General features: G+C 45.4%; 1 protein-coding gene across 1 annotated transcript in view; it reads right to left on the reverse strand.

Moving 5' to 3' along the window:
- LOC311226689 (actin-binding protein WASF3-like) overlaps positions 1–16,142 on the reverse strand; it is a gene marked incomplete at both ends in the record, with an annotated part of 169,891 nt that overhangs the window by 10,913 nt on the left and 142,836 nt on the right. The window contains one exon of the mRNA XM_084312103.1: positions 9,879–10,279. Within this exon, the coding sequence (XP_084168229.1) occupies positions 9,879–10,279 (401 nt within the window). The remainder of the gene's footprint in view (positions 1–9,878; positions 10,280–16,142) is intronic.

Below are 16,142 nucleotides of genomic sequence, written 5' to 3' on the forward strand. Positions count from 1 at the left end.
ATGCGTAAGCCACTTTTCTTTCAGGGTGTCAGGCAGCTTACTCTCGATGGAATGAGCCACCACCCGATTCTTCACGGCATCTTCTTCCCCCAGAACTTGGAGATCACGAAGAGCTCTTTCCACAGCCTGAATTAGTTTGATGGTCTTTCTTGGTTGGTTTCCCTTGATGGGGGAAAGTCCATGAACCTCTTTTAAGATGATCAGCACTATCTCCGGCTTGTTTCAGTACTTGTTGTCCAGGAGCCTGAATATGTCATTGGCGGATCCATAGCTGGACAGCACGAGGTCCCTTTCTGTTACCAGAAAACATGGGCAGGCGTGCTCGCTCTAGAGTGATCTGGGGCCTGAAGTTATAAGCACCAGGGTATGTGCCGGAAACACCTTGCAGTTCGTGGAAGGTGCCATGTGGTGTGCTCATGGCATTTTGAAGTGCAACATCGTTGAGATTAGGGGCCACGCTGGGCAAGCTAGGCTGGACGACGCCTTCAGGGGTCTGAGTGTCTACAGGGAAGAACAGGTAAGGGTCTGCGTGAGCACCGGTCATTGCAGTTTGCTTATCGCCATGCTCTTTGTGTTCAGGCTTTACGTGTTCTTGCAGGTCATCGTCGTCGCCAGGCTGGTCCCAGCCTCGCCACGACCATTCATCCCACAGTGTCTCATGTCGTTCCTTTAGCTCCCTGCTACAGTCCCTTGACTCAGTACTATTTGACATTGGGATCATGTCTGTCCACTCATGCACAGCTTTGTAGCGCTTGCCAATCTTCCGTTCCAGCTTTTTATTCACCAGTTCGCGCTCCCTCCTAGTCATCTTCTTATGGTCGGTTGCCTCGGCCTGGTCCAATGCTGCTTCAGCCCCTTCAGCGAGGGTGACAATTTCCTGTTCAGCAAACCTGGCCCAAAAGTTCTTCAGGACGATATGTTCAGTCTCGTCAAACTTGCTGTTGCACTCCGCCATTTTCTCTTCAACTTGAGATGCCTTCTTTGTAGCCTCTTCATTGTCCTCTTCTCTCAGGGCCGTGCTGTACTCAAACCCTGCATCTCCGACTCTGGTATGCTCCATCTTGAAGTTCAACCATGCACCTCTCAGTTCACTTTGTTTTTTTATGACTTATACTTTATTGAGTTTTCTTTTTTCTTTTTGCACACAGTACTTCAGGACAATACAAATTAATGATGACATCTTGTGAATCAACATGGGTCAGTCCTGAAGGACAACACACACCTAAACCACTAACATCCAGACTACAATGACACCACCCCACATGGGGGGACAACAGAGAGAAAAAAATATATAATAATAATAATAATAATAATAATAATAATAATAATAATAATAATAATAATAATAATAATAATAATAATAATAATAATAATAATAATAATAATAATAATAATAATAATAATAATAATAATAATAATAATAAAAAAACAAAAATAAAAATACACAAACGAAAAATTAAAAAGTAATTAATAAAACTAAACCCAAAAATAGAATGAAAAGTAATAACAAAGCGAAAAGAAACGACACAATTTTTTTTTTAAATAATTCGACTACATTACACCAAAAATAAAGCTACATTAATACATAGAGCCAATCTTGTCGACATATACATAGTGCATTTGTCAGGTATTCTTTCACCTAGGTTTCTTTCTCCTGAACCTGAGCCGTACCCTCTACTCTCACAGGTCCAGTGTTATCCAAAGTAACTGTACCTTCCCCACCTTTACGCCTCCGAAGCCTATTTGCTCACACTTGTATAGATATAATCATGTGCATCGTCGCTGTCTTAGGCGAGTGTGCCCCCCCTCCCGTTATAATGAGTGAAATTGCACATATTTCCCCCATTTGCTAATATATTTTTCTCCTTTCTCTCCTAAACTAAAATAAATCTTCTCATAGGCAGCTACCCTACCCAGTTCGCCACTCCACTCTCGAAATGACGGGCCTTCTGGTGCCTTCCAGCCTCTCATTATTATCTGTTTGCCTATCATAATACTAGTCTGTATCCAATCAGCTAGGGGCTTTGCGATATGGCTAAGACTGCAGGGATCCCCCAGGATATATAAACCAGAGCAGAACTCATACTCTTTCCCTGTGACCTCTGTGATGTAGTCATGGATGTTACTCCAGAAATCTACGATTTTCGGACCAAAGTGCATGGACTAGGTCCCCCTCCCCTGTCTGGCATTTCCAGCAATCTGGGTTCTCTTTCAGGCCCAGTCTATACATTCTAGAGGGGGTCCAAAAATGCGGTGGAAGATCTTGAATTGTATTAGTCTTGTTCTAATATCCCTGGACACCTGTTAGGGGATCCCCGAGATTATATCCCAGTCCTCCTCCTCAAATGTGAACCCTAAGTCCTTTTCCCAGACTATTTTGAGAGAAGAGGAGATCCCACTGCCCTCCCTGTCGATAAACATGGAGTAATAAACAGAGGCCTCATGTCCCAACCCAGAAATAGCCAAAATCTTTTTAAGCAGATCTGTACCCTGGGGGAGGGTCTGTGGAGAGCCAAATATGCTTATGAGAAGATGCCTCAATTGTAAATATCTCCAAAATTGATTGTTGGCCAGATGAAATTGTTGGATACATTTTTTTTTTTTTTTTTCAAAACTTTTTTTTTGTTGCAATATGAGATGAGCACAAGGTCAAATTGTACACATATATTCCAGACGTATTGCACATATCTACATATAAGTAGTCAAAATATAGGTCTGTTGAATGTAGACAATATACATATTGCACAAAGCTACATATAGTTAGTCAAAATATAAGTCTGTTGGATAAACAATATACCTATTGCACAAATCTATGTATAAATAAACTAAATATAGGTCTGTTGAATGTAAATAATATACATATTGCACATGGCTACGTATAAGTAGTCAAAGTATAGGTCTGTTGAATATATAGACTAAAGAGAGTACACCACAAAATAAATATAGATATTGTTTCGGACATACAGTCAATTAAACAGATATGTACACTCAGGACAAGCACTGTACAGCAGGAATAGAGGAATGGAACACATTATTATTTTTTTTAAGTGAGAAGGTAGACATCGGTTACATTTGCAGATGTAGATAGGTCAATCGACTGGACTGTGCTAGGCTAGGAGTGAGCATTATTTATGGTGGGGTCGATTGAACCTTGTTCCCCAACATAGTTAAAGAAACGACCCCATGTTTTATAAAATCTAGCTGTAGAACCCCTTATGACACACCTTATTTTCTCCATCTTAAGGAAGTGCAAAATATCCCTGAGCCACATAGAGTGAGATGGAGGAGTGGGTGACTTCCAATGCAGTAAAATGAGACGTCTAGCCAGGAGAGTAACAAATGCCACCAGGTCAGCTTTATATCGTGGCAGAGACAGAGTAGTAGGGGAGATAAAGACACCAAAGCAAGCAGTTATGGCAGTCGGGGCTGATTGGGATCTCAATACTATTTGAGATAGTTTCAAATATTTCAGACCAAAAGTTATGCAGGGAAGGGCAGGACCAAAACATGTGACTATGTGTAGCAGGGGCACGGTGGCATCTGTCACAGGTGGGATCAATGTTGCCATAGATCTTGGCTAGCCTGACTTTAGTAAAGTGTGAACGGTGAACAATTTTACATTGGATCAGTCCGTGCCTGGCACAAATTGAAGAGGAGTGGACCCAGTGGATATCCTACCACAGGTCTTCTGTGATGTCCTCACCCAGGTCCTCCTCCCATTTTTCAAATGATTTTAATGCATCGTCTTCATAGAGGTCCCCCAGGGTGAGGATGCCTTTGTCTATCCATTCCTTCCACATAAAGGGTGATCTGCCTATACACGGTTTGGAGTTAGCCCATATACCTGCTGACAGGCTTAAATTTGGATTGATATGGAAGATGCAGGACACCTTCTTCCATACGGCCTGTAAGTGAGAGATAATAGGGTGAGTTCGGGCAGTTGGTGGTAATTTACTGTAATATACGACAGTGGGGGCAGCAGTGTATATACCGACTGCTCCATTATGTACCATGGAGGCGCTCTCTCAGGGGGCAGGGGCCACTGTGTCATATGTCTGAAACTGTAAGCGTAATGATATAGTGATAATTTGGCCACCTATGTCCACAGGCTGTTGTAGTTTACCAATACGCATCCTGGGTCTTTTACCGTTCCACAGGAATGTGTTGCATATTCTGTAAATTTTTTGAAATACTTGCTAGGTATTGCTATCGGCAGTGACTGGAGGAGGTAGTTTACTCTGGGAATGCAGTTCATCTTAAGAACATTGACCTTGCCCCATAGTGACAAGAAAAGGGGGGCCCATCTCTCCACATCCGCTGAGATTTTGCCTAGTAGTGGGTTAAAGTTGACACTAACAATGTCGTTTACTTGCTTGGGGAAAAGGATCCCTAGATACGGAATACCCTTTTCAGGCCACTGAAAGGAGCCATCTTTAAATAATGATTTGGGGCAGTAGGACGTTAGAGGAAAAGCCTCCGACTTCGACCAATTAACCTTATAACCAGAAAATCTTGAGAACGTATCTATTGTCTTGAGTAGTACGGGTACAGCATTGCCTGGGTCTGTAACAAAAAGCTAAATATCATCTGCATAAAGCATACGTTTTTGGGCCGCGCCCCCCACTGTAACTCCAGGGAAACTTGGGTCCTTACGTATAGCTGCTGCCAAGGGTTCAAGCGCTAAACAGAAAAGCAAAGGAGAAAGGGGCGAACCTTGGCATGTCCCGCGGCTGGGCTTGAAATATGAGGAGATTATCCAATTTTTTTGCACCGCTGCCTCCGGTTGGTTATACAACAGCTTCACCCATTTTATAAAGGTCCGACCGAATCCAAACGCCTCCAGGGTTGAAAATAAGTAATCCCATTCTAAGCTATCAAATGCCTTTTCAGCGTCCAGTGAGATGGCGGCAGTTGGTTCATTATCGTTACTGACTGCCCTTATTACATTGATAAGGCGTCTGACGTTATCAGCCGAATTTCTTTTGCGAATAAACCCAACTTGGTCAGGATGCACCAGGGAGGATATTACTCCATCCAGAGTATTTTGGAAAGCACTTTTACATCCCGGGAAATCAGGGAAATTGGACGATGGTTCTTGCACTCGGAGGGTTCCTTATCTTTTTTCAATATTAGAGATATTAAGGTCTGTGATAGGGTGGGGGGTAAATGGCCTCTATCCAAAGCTTCAGTATACATACTCTGCAGTAGAGGTGTCAACTCTGTTGAGAAGCATTTAAAAAACTCAGCTGTAAGACCATCAGGCCCCGGCGCTTTACCGGACGGCAATTTCCTAATAACCTCTGCTATTTCATCCTCTGATATTGGGGCGTCTAGATACTCACGTTGACCCGCGTCTAATGTAGGGAGATCCAGCCCGCTAAAAAATAAAGGAATTTACTGCTGTGTCGCCTTGGAAGAGGAAGTGTAAAGACCCATGTAGAATTCTGTAAAAGCATTGTTAATATCACTAGCCTTAGTCACGACGGCTCCCCCCTGTACCTGGATAGCCAAAATAGTGGATGATGACTCCTTGTGTTTAATATACCTGGCCAGCAACTTCTCGGCTTTGTCCCCTGATTCAAAGTAATTCTGCCTGGCCCTAAACAATCCAAACTCGACCTTCTGTGAAAGGATACAATTATACTCATACTTTAATTGAGTTACAAGCCTTAGGTTATTTGGTGATATTTTTTGTTTAAGCTGTCCCTTCGCTACCAGCAGCCTTTTTTCTAAATCACCAATTTTTTTGGCGTTCTGCTTTTTCTTATATGATGCATATTTAATTACGTGACCCCTCACAAAAGCCTTCAGAGCTTCCCAAGCAACCCCCGCTGATGGCGCGGAAGGAACATTTGTCTCTATATACATCTCAATCTGATTTTTCAGCATGGCTTTAAAGTCGATATACTGTAGCAGAGACGAGTTAAATCTCCATCTAGAAGACCTCTTTGCACGGTCAATGGGGAGCAGCTCAAGGGTCACCCTTGCATGATCTGACACTATAATGTTGCCAATTGAACAGGCCAATGTAGATGGGAGCAGGTCTTTAGAGATAAAAAAAATAATCAAGCCTTGAGAATACACCGTTAACTGAAGAAAAAAAGGTATAGTCCCTCCCCTTAGGATTTAGCATACGCCAAGCATCCACAAGCACCAGGGCAGAACACATTCCTCCCACTGTGGAAATTGATCTGGGGGGTCTAGCAGTGGTTGGTGTACTCCTATCCAGAACAGCATCCATAGCAATATTCATGTCCCCAGCCCATATGATTGGATAGTCACCCATGTTATTTAATTTACATTCCAGGTCAGTAAAAAACCTCGGGACATCCCCATTAGGAACATATGTATTGGCTAGAATAAATACTTTCCCCTGAATCTCAGCCAAAATAATAACAATCCTCCCTTCTTTATCTTTGAGCTCTCTCAGACATTTAAATTGCAGCTGTTTGTTCACTAGTATAATGACTCCCCTACTTTGACTGGTATCAGCACTGCAGAACACGTGACCCACCCATCCCTTACATAAACGCTTTGATTCTTCCAATGACAAATGGCATTCCTGCAAAAACATTATATCATACCTGGAGGATTTCAATTTATAAGGTACCATGTTCCTCTTGATGACATTACCCAGACCATTTACATTCCATGTGGCGAGGCACATGCAGAATAGTAATAATGACCAGTGATATCCTGACAACTAAGTGAAGTATTTTTAACCATGTCGACAAACATGGGGCACTTGACAAAAAACAGCAATAAAAAACACCATGACACGCTGCAAACAAAACATAGCGTGATGGAAAAAAGACAAAAAAAAAAAAAACTAAAGAGAGTGGTTCGCTCTGAGCGCCGCCCACTCACGCCATTGTTTTGGCAAAGGTTTGAGCACGTTTGTCATAAAGTAACATCATTCATTCTCAATTAATTAGAGAGAGTCCAGCTCGTTAACGCTAAAGGAACGCTAAAGGAATGTTAAAGGACAGCCGGTAGGCTAGTAAAAGGAAAAGAGAAGAGGAGAAAAATAAATAAATAAAAAAGTATCTACCCCCGCTCGTCCATAACGAGCGAATATAGAACAAGTCATACCGCAAATGTCATACGTGGGGGAGAAATAGCAAATAACAAAGTGACTGCGTTATTCAATAGTCTTGTAGGCTAGTCCTCAGCTAGCTCACAGCCCCTACCCCTTACCGGCTAGGATGATTCCCTTTCGTACAGCTGCACTCAGCTGGACCTTGAACAGCTACAGTAGCAGCCATCCGAGCTAGCCAGCCAGCTAGCTCAGTGAACTTCGGATGAAATCCATGGCCTTCTTCGAGTTGTCAAAGCGCCTGGATCCCTCGCCAGTGTCGATTCTGAGCGTGGGAGGGCGCTGCAAAGCAAATTTTACCTGACGTTCGTGTAGGGCTTTCTTGCAGTCTTTGAAGGCATCCCTCTTAGCCTGTGTGCCCCTGGAATAGTCAGGGAAAATCATGACTTGTTTTCCATTCCATCGCAGCTCCCCCTTCTCCTGCGAGGCGCTTAGGATCTTGTCTCTATCTACCGAGCGAAAGAATCTTGCGATCAACGTGCGGCTTCTGTTTCGGTCCTCCGGAGCGGAGCGGGGAGTGAGTCTGTGAGCACGCTCGATGTACCACCCCTTAGCGGGGGTAGCGATGCTCAGCAGCTCCGGTATGAATCTCTCGAGAAAGGTAGTTGCGTCCCCCGTCTCGCGTAGGTTATTGCGTCTGCATCTGTCCTCCATGTCATCAATTTTCTCCCAGATAGACTCCATCTCAGCTCTGGTAGCGGGTGGGTCAGCCTGTAGCTGTTTGTCGGCATCCTCCAGAAAGCCCAGTCTCCCCTACACGTCACTGATCCTTGACACGAGTGATGACAGTTTGCCTTCCATCGACATGGTGGCTTTGCGAATTTCACCCAAGCTTTGCATCTCCTTAGATATTTTCTTCAGGATTATAAAGATATTCGCTATGTCCTCCCCCGTCGAATTCGCACTTTCTTCTGTCGTAGGAGATTCATCATCGCCATATTGGTTTTGGTCCACGTTGGCACCCCCCGAATGTAAACCTTCCTTTTTAGTGATACTCTGAGGTGGATTTTTCTGTTTGCTCGCCATTTTCAAACTCCCAAAATTATCGCCCTCTATGACGACTTTGTTGTGTCTATTTGCCGACTCCGGATACTATTTTCGGATATAAATATAGATGCCACTGCGAGCAGCTCTCTCTCAAGCGTCCATCTTCTTCACCGCGTCACGTGACCCACCAGTTCACTTTCTCCTAGTACATGAGCCCTGGAGGTGAGATGGTTGGCTTTTTTGGAAAAAGCAGTCTGGGCTGCTGAACGCCTCTGCTTCAGCTTCTCCAGCTCCTCCTCTGTCGCTGCCATCTTGCTTTTCAGTTAGCAACGTAAAATGTATCAGCTATTGCTGCCAACTGGGCTTAATAGTCTTGTTTTCAGACTGTTCCCTTATCTTGGCTTTAGCTCTTTTCGGCTAGTATGTTTAGCAGATCAACAAACAACAGTATGGACGGGGCTGTTAGCCAACAGTCAGATGGGTTAAGCAGTCTTTAATTAATTATTTCTTGTCCTTGCTTCAAGGTAATCCGGCCTACTCTTTTCTTTGGAAAGCCAGGCCTTGACTTATGACTGAACCAATGGTTTATTTGTTGAACCAATGTTTTGGTTGTCACTTGGTTTTTGACTGTTCGGATCTTTCAAAAATGTTCATTTGAATCCCTCCGAAAGGCACAACACAATGGATGACTCAATGGTTGGTCATTGGTTTGTTTATTTTATACAGACCAGTTGAGATGTTTTCCCACAATACAGATGACCACAGTTATATATAGTTTCTTTCTTTAGATAACCATAGCTTAACTGTCCATAGGTTATAGTTACGACTTCCATAGATAACTGTCCATAGATAGTTATAATTTCCACCGTGACAAACCGGCAAAGCCACAGAGGCACTAGCTCAGCGTGCACCATCGGCAAAGTACGCTAGCCTAGCCACAAGATAGCGGCAAACATTTAAGCACAACATTCATTAATTTAGCCACCATTCCCCAACAACCCTGTGTACATGCAGATATTATCAGCAGGCTGCCGTAGCAGCCAGCAGCCAACGTGATACATTACATTGTGTTTATAGGTGACAAGTTAATGAAGTTTCAATCAATTAATCAAGTGCACTCACCAACGGGCGATGTGATCCTATCAGAGTTCTCTCTACAATGACATCGCCACCATTTAAAAAAGGCAGCTGCGCCAACTGCGCATGCTCACAAGCAGAACACCTGTTAAATGATTTAGACCCCTTTACATAGATCTGATCCTTATATTAAATAAACCAAAAGTATTTATATTTTTTTTTATCTACTTTTTTCTCCCCATTTTTTTTATTTTTCTCCCGTCCCAATTTTCGTATTATCCAATTCTTCCCTCCCCTGTCTCGAACGTTGCCACTGGTCGGCTGCAATGTGGACCAAGCCTTGCATCACGTGTCCCCTCCGGTACACGAGGAGGCAGCTGTCGCATCTTTTCACCTGCACAGCACAATCTCTCAGTGGCGAGGAGTAATACGTGGGAGGCTCACGCTGCCCCCGATACTTCCTGATTCTGCTGTGCAGGCGCACCAACCGACCTGTAGGAGTCGCTGTCCACAGCGTCCGATCCCCACCCACCGGCTTTCCCACCCCCTAATACTGCCAATGTATTATGAACGACCAGCCAAGCCGGAAGCAACGCCGAGAGCTGGGCTCGAACCCAGCATCTCCTGCGTTAGTGGCGAGCGCCTTTCCCACTGTGCCACTTAGCCGCCCCTATAAACCAAAAGTCTTGACCAGGAGTCACATCCTCCTCATCCTCACCTCTCCGGATGGCGGCCAGCAGGTCGGAGCGGGCGTCGCTCATCGGGATCATCCCCAGCATGTTGCCCTTCCTGGCCGCGGGGGGCGGGGCTGGGGGCGGGGCTTCCCCGGGGGGCGGGGCCTGGAAGCCCGGTGGCATGCCCGGAGGGGGGGGAGGGGGAGCGGCGGGAGGGGCGCCGGACGGGGGGTGGGAGGGGGAGGGCACGTAGTTGGCCGGGGGAGGAGGCGGGGAAGGGGAGTAGGGGCAGGACAGGGCGGAGGAGGAGGGAGGTACGGAGGAGGAGGGGGCGGGGGGAGGGGTGGAGGTGGAGTCGAAAGCCGTCTGGGCGGAGGGGATGGTGGGAGGGGGGGGAGGGGGGGCGGGGGGGATGTAGTACTCTGGGATGGTGGAGGGCTGGCCGCTGTGGGAGAGAGAGAGAGAGAGAGAGAGAGAGAGAGAGAGAGAGAGAGAGAGAGAGAGAGAGAGAGAGAGAGACAGAGAGAGAGAGAGAGACAGAGAGAGAGAGAGAGAGAGAGAGAGAGAGAGAGAGAGAGAGAGAGAGAGAGAGAGAAAATTAAGTTCATGAAATCCCCCACAGAGCAGAGACGTGGCATTACCTCCTGGGTCTCTGTGACCCACACACTCTGTGACCCTTGCCCTTGACCCCACACACTCTGTGAAACTTGACCCCATAAAGAATAACTTTGGACCATCCATCAGTGGCGGTTTGAAGGGCGAAAGGAAAAAGGGCACCTACTGCACAACATGGGACCCCATCAGCGAGCAAAAAGCTATGATGCGTCATGTAGCAGAGAAACACATAGCAGAACAACTAACAAGTCACCTTAGCACCAGCTCCAGTTGGATTGCACCCCATGCAGTTTGGTTTTAGGTCAAAACATTCAACAGAGACTGCAATCTGCTTCCTATTGGAGAATATAAAATCTAAGCTTGATAAGGGGGGAGTTGTTGCAGCCGCATTTTTTGATCTAAAGAAAGCCTCCGACACTGTGGATCATGGTGTCCTGCTCACCAAGCTTTCTCGGTACAACTTCTCCCCTAATACCATCACATACATGAAGTCTTAGCTTACCACCACCGGTATGACTGTGTATGAACGAATAATGGACTCTGTAAGCGCTCTGGGGTCACTGGGGTGTCACGAAGAGCGCTATATAAATCCAATCCATTATTATTATTATTATCTTGAAGTTAGAACTCAGAGAGTAAGGGCAAATGGTGAGCTATCCTCTGCCCTTAGCTGTGGTTTTGGTGTCCCCCAGGGATCTATATTGGGACCGCTGTTGTTTAGTTTATACATTAATGATCTTCCAGCTGTATGCAATGAGTCTGACATCCAGATGTATGCGGATGATACGGTCATTTATGTCCATGCAGAAACCAAGCAGCAAGCTGCAAACAAGTTAACAGCGGTAATGACATCGGTCACTGAATTGTTGACTAACTCATGTCTGCATTTAAACACCAAAAAAACTGTTTGCATGTTTTTTACAAAGCGGCTGATGAATACTGTCTCACCTGATGTCTATGTCAGAGGGGAAACGTTGACAGTCGTGTCCGAATATAGATACCTCTGGATTTTTTTGTATTCCAATCTTACATTTAAAAAACAAATCAAGGGCGGCTGGGTAGTGCAGCCGACTAAGCGCCTGTCTACCACCACAGAGACAGTGGGATCGAATCCAGCTGTGGTGCTTCCGGGTTGGCCGACCGTCCATACTGACAGAATTGGCAGTGTTAGCGGGTGGGAAACCCGGCGAGGGTGGGTCCTGGTCGTTGTAAACAGCAACTCCTACGGTTCGGTCGGGGCACCTGCACAGCAAGGGAAGGGATCTGGAGGGAGGTAGTGTGACCTTCCACACGTTACTCTTCCAGTAAGAGTCCGCGCTGCCAGGTGAAAAGAAGTGGTGGGCTGGCTACACATGTGTCGGAGGAAGCATGTGATAGTCTCCGCCCTCCCGGACCGACGGTAGGGGGTAGAGTGCACAATGACCAGGAAGGGGATTGGGAATTGGCATAACGACTAACATTGGGATGGGAGAAAAACGGAAAAAAGAGGGAGGAAAAATATTATTCAAAAAAATTTAAACTTCCATCACATCAGAAACTCTCTGTCAACAAACAAAAGCAGCAGCACTGTATTTTAATGCCATTATTATGTCACATTTATCATACTGCCTGACTAGCTGGACACAAGCCTCCTGTACAACACTACGATATGTACAGGTAGTTTACCATCAGGCTGTGAAAGTACTAGACAGGAAAACAAACAGTCACCACCATTGTCATAGCATAACAAACCAGAACCTACTGAGCTGGGACAATCTCGTCAAATTCAAAGATGCCTGCCTTACCTATAAAATCCTACATGGCTTGGCTCCTCCCCCCCTCTGTACCTTCATAAAACAGAAAGCACCTGCTGACAGATATACCAGGTCTGTAGTTAGAGGGGACTGTGTAGTTCTGCTGACAGATATACCAGGTCTGTAGTTAGAGCGGACTGTGTAGTTCTGCTGACAGATACACCAGGTCTGTAGTTAGAGGGGACTGTGTAGTTCTGCTGACAGATACACCAGGTCTGTAGTTAGAGGGGACTGTGTAGTTCTGCTGACAGATACACCAGGTCTGTAGTTAGAGGGGACTGTGTAGTTCTGCTGACAGATATACCAGGTCTGTAGTTAGAGCGGACTGTGTAGTTCTGCTGACAGATATACCAGGTCTGTAGTTTAGAGCGGACTGTGTAGTTCTGCTGACAGATATACCAGGTCTGTAGTTAGAGCGGACTGTGTAGTTCTGCTGACATATATACCAGGTCTGTAGTTAGAGGGACTGTGTAGTTCTGCTGACAGATATACCAGGTCTGTAGTTAGAGCGGACTGTGTAGTTCTGCTGACAGATATACCAGGTCTGTAGTTAGAGCGGACTGTGTAGTTCTGCTGACAGATATACCAGGTCTGTAGTTAGAGGGGACTGTGTAGTTCTGCTGACAGATATACCAGGTCTGTAGTTAGAGGGACTGTGTAGTTCTGACAGATATACCAGGTCTGTAGTTAGAGGGGGCTGTGTAGTTCTGCTGACAGATATACCAGGTCTGTAGTTAGAGCGGACTGTGTAGTTCTGCTGACAGATATACCAGGTCTGTAGTTAGAGCGGACTGTGTAGTTCTGCTGACAGATATACCAGGTCTGTAGTTAGAGGGACTGTGTAGTTCTGCTGACAGATATACCAGGTCTGTAGTTAGAGGGGACTGTGTAGTTCTGCTGACAGATATACCAGGTCTGTAGTTAGAGGGACTGTGTAGTTCTGCTGACAGATATACCAGGTCTGTAGTTAGAGGGACTGTGTAGTTCTGCTGACAGCTATACCAGGTCTGTAGTTAGAGCGGACTGTGTAGTTCTGCTGACAGCTATACCAGGTCTGTAGTTAGAGCGGACTGTGTAGTTCTGCTGACAGATATACCAGGTCTGTAGTTAGAGCGGACTGTGTAGTTCTGCTGACAGATATACCAGGTCTGTAGTTAGAGCGGACTGTGTAGTTCTGCTGACAGATATACCAGGTCTGTAGTTAGAGCGGACTGTGTAGTTCCAAACAGATATACTATGTCTGTAGTTAGAGGGGACTGTGTAGTTCCAAACAGATATACTATGTCTGTAGTTTAGAGGGGACTGTGTAGTTCTGACAGATATACCAGGTCTGTAGTTAGAGGGGACTGTGTAGTTCTGCTGACAGATACACCAGGTCTGTAGTTAGAGGGACTGTGTAGTTCTGCTGACAGATATACCAGGTCTGTAGTTAGAGGGACTGTGTAGTTCTGCTGACAGATATACCAGGTCTGTAGTTAGAGCGGACTGTGTAGTTCTGCTGACAGATATACCAGGTCTGTAGTTAGAGGGGACTGTGTAGTTCTGCTAACAGATATACCAGGTCTGTAGTTAGAGGGGACTGTGTAGTTCTGCTGACAGATATACCAGGTCTGTAGTTAGAGCGGACTGTGTAGTTCTGCTGACAGATATACCAGGTCTGTAGTTAGAGGGGACTGTGTAGTTCTGCTGACAGATATACCAGGTCTGTAGTTAGAGGGGACTGTGTAGTTCTGCTGACAGATATACCAGGTCTGTAGTCAGAGGGGACTGTGTAGTTCTGCTGACAGATATACCAGGTCTGTAGTTAGAGGGGACTGTGTAGTTCTGCTGACAGATATACCAGGTCTGTAGTTAGAGGGACTGTGTAGTTCTGCTGACAGATATACCAGGTCTGTAGTTAGAGCGGACTGTGTAGTTCTGCTGACAGATATACCAGGTCTGTAGTTAGAGGGGACTGTGTAGTTCTGCTGACAGATATACCAGGTCTGTAGTTAGAGGGGACTGTGTAGTTCTGCTGACAGATATACCAGGTCTGTAGTTTAGAGGGGGCTGTGTAGTTCTGCTGACAGATATACCAGGTCTGTAGTTAGAGGGACTGTGTAGTTCTGCTGACAGATATACCAGGTCTGTAGTTAGAGGGGACTGTGTAGTTCTGCTGACAGATATACTAGGTCTGTAGTTAGAGGGGACTGTGTAGTTCTGCTGACAGATATACCAGGTCTGTAGTTTAGAGGGGACTGTGTAGTTCTGCTGACAGATATACCAGGTCTGTAGTTTAGAGGGGACTGTGTAGTTCTGCTGACAGATACACCAGGTCTGTAGTTAGAGGGGACTGTGTAGTTCTGCTGACAGATATACCAGGTCTGTAGTTTAGAGGGGACTGTGTAGTTCTGCTGACAGATATACCAGGTCTGTAGTTAGAGGGACTGTGTAGTTCTGCTGACAGATACACCAGGTCTGTAGTTAGAGGGGAATGTGTAGTTCTGCTGACAGATATACAGGTCTGTAGTTAGAGCGGACTGTGTAGTTCTGCTGACAGATACACCAGGTCTGTAGTTAGAGCGGACTGTGTAGTTCTGCTGACAGATATACCAGGTCTGTAGTTAGAGCGGAATGTGTAGTTCTGCTGACAGATACACCAGGTCTGTAGTTAGAGGGGAATGTGTAGTTCTGCTGACAGATATACCAGGTCTGTAGTTAGAGCGGACTGTGTAGTTCTGACAGATATACCAGGTCTGTAGTTTAGAGGGGACTGTGTAGTTCTGCTGACAGATATACCAGGTCTGTAGTTAGAGGGGAATGTGTAGTTCTGCTGACAGATACACCAGGTCTGTAGTTAGAGGGACTGTGTAGTTCTGACAGATATACCAGGTCTGTAGTTAGAGCGGACTGTGTAGTTCTGACAGATATACCAGGTCTGTAGTTTAGAGGGGACTGTGTAGTTCTGCTGACAGATATACCAGGTCTGTAGTTAGAGGGGACTGTGTAGTTCTGCTGACAGATACACCAGGTCTGTAGTTAGAGGGACTGTGTAGTTCTGCTGACAGATATACCAGGTCTGTAGTTAGAGGGGACACTGTGTAGTTCTGCTGACAGATATACCAGGTCTGTAGTTAGAGGGGACTGTGTAGTTCTGCTGACAGATATACCAGGTCTGTAGTTAGAGGGGACTGTGTTGTTCTGCTGACAGATATACCAGGTCTGTAGTTTAGAGGGGACTGTGTAGTTCTGCTGACAGATATACCAGGTCTGTAGTTAGAGCGGACTGTGTAGTTCTGCTGACAGATATACCAGGTCTGTAGTTAGAGGGACTGTGTAGTTCTGACAGATATACCAGGTCTGTAGTTAGAGGCACTGTGTAGTTCTGCTGACAGATATACCAGGTCTGTAGTTATAGGGGGCTGTGTAGTTCTGCTGACAGATATACCAGGTCTGTAGTTAGAGGGGACTGTGTAGTTCTGACAGATATACCAGGTCTGTAGTTATAGGGGGCTGTGTAGTTCTGCTGACAGATATACCAGGTCTGTAGTTAGAGGGGACTGTGTAGTCCCAAATAGGAGGTCTGCTTTTAGTCAGGCAGCCTTTTCCGGGAGCGCAGCCCACACCTGGAACAGTCTGCCAACACGGCTCAGCGAGTATCAAAGATACATTTAATTTAAATTTAACTTAAAATCATGGTTGAGAGATGGTCAAGTGTGCGACCATTTTAACTGAGGGGTTTTGATGTATTGTAATGTATTTTTATGTATTTATTTTATGTATTTTAGTGTATTGTAACCTACTGATTCCTACTGTGTTTTAATTATTGTACTATTTCTTAATTGTTGTAGTGCTCGTGTCACCTGCCCCAGAGACTACAGTTGAAAATGTGCCAATCTGGCTAAACTGGCATATTTACAG

The sequence above is a fragment of the Notolepis coatsorum genome (genome assembly GCF_963971535.1).
Source record: "Notolepis coatsorum genome assembly, chromosome: 4".
NCBI classification, from domain to species: domain Eukaryota; kingdom Metazoa; phylum Chordata; class Actinopteri; order Aulopiformes; family Paralepididae; genus Notolepis; species Notolepis coatsorum.